This window comes from Condylostylus longicornis, unplaced genomic scaffold (genome assembly GCF_029603195.1).
Source record: "Condylostylus longicornis isolate FDR11 unplaced genomic scaffold, ASM2960319v2 ptg000005l, whole genome shotgun sequence".
Taxonomy (NCBI): Eukaryota; Metazoa; Arthropoda; class Insecta; order Diptera; family Dolichopodidae; genus Condylostylus; species Condylostylus longicornis.
Genome location: NW_026577974.1, coordinates 379,595 through 390,106, shown reverse-complemented (window position 1 = coordinate 390,106; position 10,512 = coordinate 379,595). Strand labels below are relative to the sequence as shown.

The following is a 10,512-nucleotide window of genomic DNA, read 5'->3' as shown; positions in this document are numbered from 1 at the left end:
ATAATACTTTTGGATCGGACGATGAAAGTGACGCTTGTGACGGAAAGTAGTACTGTATTCTGACGAAGAATTTGGTAGCGGTTCTGACGGACACTATAATTCTAATATTGAAGAGCAGAATTATCAAACAGAAACGGATGATCAAAGTGATGATGAGTGGGTGGAAAATTTTAAAGATATACCGTCGTTTGTATTTGAAGAAAGTCGTAGCAGTATAGAAATCAACTTTACTTCAAATTTTCTCAATTATTTTGATAAAGATGTAATGAATTTACTAATTCATCTACTAATGATTACGGAAAAAATCTATATAAAACTGATAGGCCATCAGCAAGAAAACGACCAGTTAAAAATTTTGAAAATGTTTCTGAAATTGAAATGCAACAATTTCTGGGTTTAAGCTTATTACAAGTTCAGAATAAAAAGCCATCAATTAAAAAATTATTTCCTAAGTATTCGCTTTGCTAAAATTGTGGCTTTACTTTTTTAAATTTTTAAAATGTTTTATTTTTATAATATCCATGATATACTATTTATGAAAAATTGTTATATACTCTGCATGACCTAATAGCGCTTATGAGAAAATGAATTAATAAAATTAAAATAGTTAAAATAAACGTTAGTTTAAAACTGAAATGAATTTCCGAATTTTTTAGTTATGTTGAAATTCAACTTCATTATGTTAAATGTACATAACTTATAATATTACAAATTTTATGTTATAAAATTGAAATAAAATAATTTAAATTAAACTATTCCATTTTCCTTCAGTTTTTTTCAAGCGCTAATTACCGCAATTTGTTCGGTCTAACATACATTCTTTTATAAGAGAATAATTACGGGAAATCCCGACATGTGGTTATTGCCAATATTTTTTATGCTCAACAAAAGTATTTGTTTAAGAGAATTATTGCCTGACTTCCCGTTGTATATTGCGAACTCAAACAATTAATTCAACGTCAAAAAATAAGAAAGGATAGTATTCTTATCTTAATGTGGTGTATGTTTTACAAATTAAAATCAATGTATGCATATAATTTTCCTAAGAGTAACTATGTAACGTACATTATTTAAATTATTTGTGAATTTTATTTTTTTAACTTTCGCTTCACTGTGCTTTGTATTTAAAGCTTGACAACCGTACATAACAGGCTTTACTATTCAACTTAGTGCTTGCAGTCAGTCTTAAATATTGAGTCACATAAAAAAAAACAACTTAAAATAGTACTTGAAAAATGTACATATGATAATTTCATTATTTATAAAGAATGTAATTATTCAATTTTATTGGTATTTATCTTTGAAGTTTACAACAAATGATGAATAAGAAAACTATATGTATGTCATCTTTAACAGTCAATTTCCATAAAACAAAAATATGTTTGCGTAAGCTTTTAAATTCCACTTGCTGCGACATTTGAATATTTTTAAAAACTTCATTTTTTTGAATATGTTTGCCTAATTATCATTTCACTTTTGCTCAGATAGTTACTTTATACATAAAAATATTTTGCCTTCTTAAATAAGTTTTTAATTACTTTTTTCACATGTATATGTACTTCTTTTGATTTTAAAGTTTTGTTCTTTTGAGTTGTTCATCTGGATGAAACACTTTTGTTTGCTTTGAAATGCATTCAATTGCATTTGTTGCTACAAGTAAAATTTTCTTGAATGCATATAAATTATATGTTTATAATAAGTTTTTATTGAGGCAATTCAATTTTCAGGCGATTTAACATATCTTTAGAATTTTCAAATTTCAAACTTCCTTCCATTTTTTATTTTTTTAAAACCAATTCTGGAACATTTATTTTATTCAGTTCATCCTATAACATCTTGTGGCATCTTTCTTTTTATAAATTTCCATACTTTCTCTGTTTTGCGATTAGTACATTTGAAGATAACCAATGAAAGCGTTGGTACATAAAATATTTAATTTTGAAAGGCATTTAAGCAATACACAGGAGCTATTAAAAAGGTGACAGAAAAATGAGACGTAAACTGCTGATATTAACAGCGTACTCCGTAGTGTGAATTTATTCCGCTTCTGACAAAATATTTTAAATTAACTTGAAATTTAAGAGTTATATATATCCTACAATTATTAATTATACTCAATGCCCAGATATTTTTAATATTTTAAAATTTTTTGAATTGTGTGTAATACAATATGATTATGTATAAATAAATTTAAATATAATACTTATGAATCTGCATATTATCGTTATTAATACATAACTTATACATACATATATACATGTATATAAATATACAAAAATTGTTCAAGTTGTATAGTTATCGAGGAGATTGAGGACCTTACTTAATTGATATTTAAGATACTTTTGTGGAAATTTTAAAATAATGTCAATGCTTATACTATCTTCAAATAATGTAAATGTGTTTTGAATTGCTTACATTTTTCTATGCTAAATCAGTATTTTAACTATGTACTCACAAAGAAAGGTTAAAATGATTTAGATACTTTGCAAAAAAAAACTGACACAATAAATTTATAATTATATTCATGATAAGGAAATAATTGGGGTGTCTTATTAGAGATAACATTGAATATTGAGCTACATGTTCGCTAAGGCTTAAAGTCATTAACTGAATGATATATATGCTTTTAAACATACTTTGTGTATTTAAATAATTCGAATACATGTATGTTATTAAATCTTTTTAGGGAAATAAAAAAAAGGGAACGTAAAACTCTTGTTTAACTTTTTTTTGCAATGCAATTGCAATTGCATACGCATATATTATAAATTTTATTTTGAAAAAATCATTAAAAAATAGCCTTAGAAAAGCTCTCAACTAGAACTTATGCAAAAATTTGTAATGAAACAATTTAAAAAAAAATGGAGCTAAAAATTTAAAAAGTTCCAAACAAATTTAAAGTTGGAATTAATCATTGAATTAATATATAATAAATAGCCATTCGTTAACGAAGTGTAAATTATGACTAAAAAAATTTGGATATAATTTAATGTAATCAATTTGATAAAGTTTGACCAATAGTAGTTCAGATTTTACCATTTATTTTTCTATCCTTTCAATTTAGATGAACGCTAAATGTGATGATTTTTCATTTTTAAAAACGTTTCAACAATAAAAGTTTGCCAGTTACTGAACCTTTTTGAAATTTTTACTTTTTTTTTGAGTTTTAGAATAATTTATGATTACCGAATTTAACTGTGGCGATTGATTTTTGGAATTTGTAAAATGTTTAAATAAACTGTTTATATATCAAAATTTCATGATACGATAACCATCATCCACTGCTTGGTACCTTTTTCTTTGAAATTTATTTTAATAACGGCGTCTGTCTCGACTTCTAGACCTCTTTCGATCACGTTCACTTGACCGATCTCTTTCGCGACGTCGCTCACGTTCTTTTTCCCTTTCCTTTTCTCTTTCTTTTTCGCGACGTTCCCTTTCTTTTTCTTGCTCCTTTCTTAAAATTTCTTTCTCTTCTAAACGTTTCCGACGAACTTCCTCTTTTTCAGCGATCTGTTATATAAATGAATTAAAAAGTTAAAGATGTATTCAATGTTTCTTGAAAGAAAATACTTGTTCTGGTGTTAGGGGCAACCAATATATACATGGTGTTGTTTTTGTTTTCCTAAACAAATCATCAAGTAACCGAATAGGTGGATCATTCTCTTTCCGTTTAAATTTTCGCACTGTAAGAATATCATAAACCATTTTAATATTTATAAAAATGAACACGAATTTCAATACCTGGAGAAGAACTTTCGCTACGCCTTCTTTCCCGAAGATCTCGCTCTGTAGAATATCTCCTTCTATTTTTCTCCATTTCTCTATCAATACGATCTCTGTCCCTTTCGCGATCTCTTTCATTTCTTTCACGATCTCTATCACGATCCCGTTCGTTTCTTTGACGTTCAAAACTTCTTTCCCTTTCTCGATTCCGTCTTCCATCTCGATCTAAGTCGTCCTTTTTACCAACATCCCACTCCCTGATCGGCCTACTCACCTGTATATTCTATTAAAAATGCACTTATATTTACTACTATTGATTATGAAGTATGTTAAACTTCAAACCTTTCTTTCCTCAATTTCAAAACGCTCTTTTTCCCATCCAGCCCCAATTATCAATCTATTTTCCTTTGATGGATCACTTATAGTTTTTGTAATTTCTTCAGCCGTCGACGCTATTGCTTTCTGCATTGCGACACTGCTACCGAAATCAACATTTAAACATTTTGGATTTGAGGGTGGCCAACGAACTCCATGGAGTGCATGCCTTGTTTCAACAGCTTCACTATAAACACATAAAAGTACTTTTCATGTTTGCTTTAATAATAACAAAAAACAACACTACTTACTCTTCTGTTTCATATTGAACAAAACACTTAGATTTAATTTTGTCAATCCAGAAACCATTTTCCACTATTTTTCCAGTTCGGGCTAGCAAGCCTTTGAGTTGTAGTACCGTAAACGGCCTTACTAAATTCGTAATGTATAGTATGGTACTAGAAGCATTTTTAGGTGGACTTGGAGGACGAGCTAGGGTCATTGCAAGTTTTTCTTCTTCATTAATGATTGAAATTTTACGGTTCGATAAAACTTGCTTTTCTTCAGAAATTTTTTCTCTGCGTATTTCCTTTTCTGGGCGATATTCATTTTCTTTCGACTTTTTTTCTCGTAGATTTATTTCCTTGTCTCGGTTTTTCACTTTTTCTTTTTCTTTATATCTGTCCGTTTTGCTAATGTCTTCTGTAATTTCTTCATCATAATCCACATTAATTTTTTCTTCCAAAATTGGAATTTCTTCAGGTTCTGGAGAAGATTCCAACCTTACGTCGCTTAAAGGAACTGGAAGCGGCACTTCGGAAATTATTTCCTTTAATGAATCCGTAGTAATTGCGAGCACTTTTGGTTTTAATTCCGACGATTTTTGTGTTAACCACCTTCTTTTTCTGGTACTATTTATATTGGCTGAACAGTGACTATCGTTTTCAAGTTCTTTATTTTCTGGATCGTTACTAACTTCCCCAGCCTTTTCAATTTCTTGAAATCTCTCTTCTTCCATTTTTTTATTTTTTTCTACATCTTCCGGGCGTTCATCAAATCTGCGCCTTCTCGGGGGCTTGGAAATAGGGACAGATGTTTGTTCTTCCATTTTTTGGAATTCTTCTTTATGTTTCAAAAGTTTTATAGATTCATCTTCTGAATCTGTATTCATTTCTCCTTCTTCTTTTTCTTCTGGTTTACTCACTTCTTTAGTCTTTTTTAGAGTTTCTGTATTCAACAAAGGTTCTGTTGTTACTTCAAGTACTTTATTGTCATCCGCAATTGCCGCTGTTTTTGTATCAGACGAATATTCTTCTTTTAAATTTTGTTCTTTTTGCTGCTCACTCGGCATTTCATAGATTTGAAGTTCCTTTTCTATATTCTCATTATTTTTAGCTGGCTCAGATCCCTGACTTTCCTCATCTTGACTACCATTTTCTTCAGCTATCGTTTGTATCAACTTACGTTTGCCACCCCTACAAAAATCCCTCTTGCTTGATATAATCCCAACAGTATTTTGGTCATCCTTTTCACTAGGTTCTGAACTAGAATCGCGTGGATCTTTTTTGTTATCCTCCTCGACCTCACGTTCAATTTCTTTAGAGCTTACCTTATCCTTTAGTGGTTCTTCCGTTTGAATTTCCTTGGATCCTAGCGCAGGTTCTACCGATGACGAAGTAGATGTACGTCGTCGGGTTGAACGACGTGTTGAATGCGTAACTTGTACAGGAGATACTTCCGTAGATTTCCTTCGTTCACTTTTGCGCCGCATTTTAAATTTAACTAAAAAAAAGTTTACCGATTTATTAATAAATCAATTCTAACAGATATTCATTATGCCGGCATAATAATTTCTAAGCATTTTTATGAATATTACATACCTTTCAAACTTTGCAAATTCAGTTATACCAATTCTAAAATTACTGATTACTTTTAAAATGCACACTGCTGCTTTATATTTTAACAACTAATTTATATTGAACGCTTTCAATATTTAATGTTTTAAGAGACAGTATCTTAATACGACTTTAGAGCACGCGAAAAACACCATTTTTATTTTGGAGACTAAAAAAAACTTTGGAGAAAACAGAGATTTGACACTTTAAAAACAGAGATGCCACAATCAGCGTTCCCACTTGGATACAATTGTATCCATTTGGATACATTTTTGCTTTAAATTTGAGCTTGGATACAAAGATACTCAAATCTGCTAAAACGCCGAAATTGGCTACATTTTAAAATTTTGCTGAAATATGGATACATTTTTTTTCAAACACTAAATAAATATTACAAAACAGTTGAAATGCTGCTAATATTAAACCGCGAAGTTGCTTTATCTTCAATAAATGTTATTTGCTGACTATTCTAAGCAAATTTGTCCGTTTTCATGGTCAATCGTCTTTACCGCATAGTTCAACAACTACAGAAGGCATATATGCATATATTTTTTCTGACCTTAACATTTAAAATATAATAGAAGTTGTATGTGATTTCTTAAAGAATTTACTATAAATAACAAAACTCATATTGTGGAATAAAGCAAATTAATATTAATTATGGGTTAATTTGTACAAAATAAGACGACTTATTATAATAATGCTATTTTACGAGGTTGGATACATTTTGGATAGAGCCAAAATTTCTATTGAAATTGCGTTCTATTTATAAATAATTATCATCAATGAACGCAAAATGGTAAATGCAGTTATAAAAAACATGATACGGATTCAAATATCAACTTCCAAATTAGCCGGACCTAACAATTATTCTTCTTGTATTTGATGTTTTATATTTTTGTATAACAAAAAAAATATGCCAAAAATTTTCAATACTCAATTGTCTTAATAACATTTTCCAAAGTTTTAGAGCAGCTCTTCCCTTTTTCAAAATAATAGAATTTTCTATCTAACCCGTTCCCGTAAAACATGTTTGTAATTTGGGAATTCAGATGTTTCTGACAACTCATTATTTCAGTAAAACGAATTAAAATTTGGAATGAGACTACTAGAGTAGATTGCTCAGCAGAATATGTTAGTATAGAAACGAAATTTGAAACTGAAATAAAAATATTGATTTTTCGTGAGAGTTGAAATATAAATAAATTTGTATTCAAAATAAATTTGTGTCAAAATATATATTTTGAATTGTACTTTGAATTTAACGTTTCATAAAAAAAAAAATATTGCTAATGATGAGAAAAACATGTCATAATAGAATATATACTAAATTTTTTAGTCGGAAAAGTTTCTTTTGGCAGAGAATCTAACTAGAAGAATCTAAAAATAACAACTTAGATGTTCTTCAATTTTAGGCGGAAAATGTTTTTTGAACTGCCAGTATATTGACTAGTAAACCTATTATGCAAATGCATACAAATCAAGACTAACAAAAAACAATTTACGATACATATGTACATACTTATGTATAGTTCAGTTCAGTCGACAGTCACACTTCACAGTCAATACATAATCTAATTACGTATGTACTTTCATTAATTGAAGATCAATGAACATGCTTCGTAAAAATATATTAATTTCGGTGAATTGGTAAAATTTTGCATTTATGATAAACATTTATTGGAGAAATGTGTTTGTTTCAGATTAGAGAATCCTCAAAACTTGCTATAAGTTTAGATGGAGAATTTCTACAAAAACTAGAAAAAGGGGAATTCAAGCCTAAAAGACATCCAGGAATTCAAAAACGTGGAGAAACTCTTGTTCCGAAATGGATTGAAAGTAGTTTATTGAAATGTATAGGGGATAGGTCTTTGAAGAAATTAATAGATGATGGTAAAAAGCTTAATCGTCATATTGTTGCAAGACATCCTCCACCTGAGAAAAGTTTTATACGAAACAAATTAAGTAAAATAGAACAAAATCTTGAAAAATTTTCAACAACCAACACTATCCAAAATAAGGATAATGAAGAAAGAAATCAGTATAATAATGAAAGGACAAACAAAATTAAGCAAATATTAAAAAAACAGATATTTGCTTGGAAACCAATTAATTATGGGGAATACGAATCTCTTGTTTATGCTGTGGGAAGAAGTGCGTTGGAATTTACTATTCTTGCAGCAGTATTTACTGAAATAAAAAATGGTGATCACACTTTCAAACCAAGAAGTTTTTTTGATTTTGGATCTGGTGTTGGTACTGGGATGTGGGTTGCTTCAAATTTATGGAATAACACTCTACTCGAGTACTATAATGTCGATTCGTCTAGAAATATGAACGATTTAGCTGAATCAATTCTGAGAGAAGGAAACAGTCAACAAATTAAATTGAATAAAGTTTTTTTTCGTCAATTTTTACCAGCAAAAACTGTAAGAGAGTCTTGTTAAATTTTAAAATATTTTAAATTTTAAGTATTTAAATATAGACACAGTATGATCTAGTGCTATCGTCGTTTGCATTATTTGAATTAAATTCTAAAAAAAGCCGTGCCGAAGTAATCTTGAATTTATGGAAAAGGTGTGCAAATTACTTAATATTTATAGAAGAAGGAACTCGAAAAGGTTTTGAATTAATAGCAGAGGCACGTGATCTTATACTATCTGCGAGATTTTCGGATCCATTGCTAGAAGGCTATGTGTTCGCACCGGTATTTTTTTATATAATATTAAATAAAAATATACTTAATTATACATAATCTAATTATGCAAGTGCCCTCATCAACACGAATGCCCAAGGTTGACGAATAATGAAGATAAAACACCATGTAATTATGAAATTAAATACGAACCTTTTTCATTGCTAGGCAAATCTGGCAAAAAATTAACTCATTTATATAGTTATGTAGTAATAAAAAAGGGTCCAATGTCTAAATTACCTGATTATTCTAACTGGCAAAGAATTGTAAGGCCCACATTAGTAAAAACAAGGCATACAATTTGTAGAATGTGTACATCACATGGTACTTTACAAGAAGTGATTTTCACACCATCGAAGCATGGCAAGTAAGTTGAAAATTTTTTGTTAATGGAATAAGAAAACTTGCATTTTAAACGAATGAAAAATTTGAAAATCTGATCCGCAAAAGAACGATGGTTTAAGAAAGTATACAACCGCGGATTCTTCGGTTTTCATTTTCACCTGTCAAATCACTATACATATTTTCTCATATATGAAAAAATGTTTTCTATATTATTAGTTATGTTATATATTTTATAAGGTCACTTTTGAATTTCGGTAGACTTCTCGCTATTAGTAAGGGTACTCTTAGATCTTAACTTTCGTCTAATTTAGTTTTGTAGTATTTTTTCGTTTCTTCTTATTCTTGTTTTTCTCTCTCGCTTTTATTCATCTATATTATCTATAATATCTACTTATTGCATGGTGGTTGGTTTTCCTTCTTTTTTTCGTTGATCACAAAACCATAACGGTTTTTTGTTGTTATTATTTTTTTTTAAGTTGTGCTCGTCATTTATTTTATTTGCCCTTTTGCTCTTCCCTATTTTTTCTTACATATTCCCGATTTTCCCCTCCCTTTCCTGTAAATGATGATGCTGTTGCTTGGTAAATGATAGTTGCATAGTTGCGATTATACGATGTTTTTATTTGCGCATGTTGGCGATATGCTTAATGCTTGATCTAAGCAATGGATGTCTGATTAATTCTTCTTTTAGTGGGTCCACAAATTCCCAATTGGATTGTGGATTTTCTTGATTCTTTTTCAATTTATTTTAACCTCTGATTTCTTCCATATTTATTTTTCGTTCTGCCATTCAATACTTTGTATTCCACATTTAGATTATTAAACACACCCCCAAAGTCTAAGCCTCAATCTAATTGAGAATTTGTGGGCTCACTTAAAGAAGAATGTGGCTAAAAGATTACCGAAATCATGAAGTGACCTTATTACGTATTATTGATTATATTACGTAATTGTTAGTTTGAAATATATTAATAAATTATAACCGATAGAAACCTTTTACTAAACTTTAAATCAAAACATTTGCTAATTTTTTTTTTGTTTTTAGATTAACGTATCAATGTGGTAGATCAAGCTGTTGGGGAGATAAACTTCCACTTAAAATACAAACATCAAAATAAAAATTTGTCTAAAAAAGTAAAATAATTATTTAAATAAATTAAAATTTGAAATAAAATGAAAAGCTTGTTTAAAAAAATTAGCAAAAACTTTTTTTTTTTTAAATACCAAATAAATACTTTAATGACAATTGCAGGGAATGATCTCCTATTATGTATTTCAAAGGTACACATAAGACTCGTCCACATTTAGCCACGCGAAGGCTAAATATGGGCGAGTCTTTTATAAAATTGTTAAACGAACGGCTCTCTCACTAGATTTTTCATTTATTTTTATATTGATAAACATCTTTAGATTAAATAAAAAACATGAATATTCAATGGGACTCTTTCAACTAATAAAAATGAAAAACCAACATTTATTCGAAATATATGTAATTTATTTTTATAGGTAAATTATAATTTTTTTTAACGTTAATCT

At 29.1% G+C, this 10,512-nt stretch overlaps 2 protein-coding genes across 3 annotated transcripts; one reads left to right on the top strand and one right to left on the bottom strand.

Moving 5' to 3' along the window:
* Positions 1-1,115: 1,115 nt before the first annotated feature.
* On the bottom strand, positions 1,116-6,096 carry LOC129614846 (apoptotic chromatin condensation inducer in the nucleus). Of its 2 annotated transcripts, none has more exons than XM_055529785.1 (6): positions 5,651-5,791; positions 4,353-5,585; positions 4,069-4,288; positions 3,745-4,009; positions 3,574-3,686; positions 1,116-3,513 (listed from the first exon to the last, which is right to left on the bottom strand). In XM_055529785.1, exons 2-6 carry the CDS (start codon positions 5,390-5,392, stop codon positions 3,313-3,315), a joined length of 1,839 nt encoding a protein of 612 aa, XP_055385760.1. In that variant the 5' UTR covers positions 5,393-5,585; positions 5,651-5,791; the 3' UTR covers positions 1,116-3,312. The 2 variants fall into 2 exon arrangements, with proteins under 2 accessions (XP_055385760.1, XP_055385750.1); XM_055529775.1 differs by adding an exon at positions 5,922-6,096 and having other exon boundaries at positions 1,117-3,513; positions 4,353-5,823.
* Positions 6,097-7,042: 946 nt separating this feature from the next.
* Positions 7,043-10,171, top strand: LOC129615336 (methyltransferase-like protein 17, mitochondrial). Its single transcript, XM_055530486.1, has 5 exons — positions 7,043-7,578; positions 7,640-8,365; positions 8,422-8,643; positions 8,706-8,998; positions 10,022-10,171. Exons 1-5 carry the CDS (start codon positions 7,546-7,548, stop codon positions 10,092-10,094), a joined length of 1,347 nt encoding a protein of 448 aa, XP_055386461.1. The 5' UTR covers positions 7,043-7,545; the 3' UTR covers positions 10,095-10,171.
* Positions 10,172-10,512: the final 341 nt, after the last annotated feature.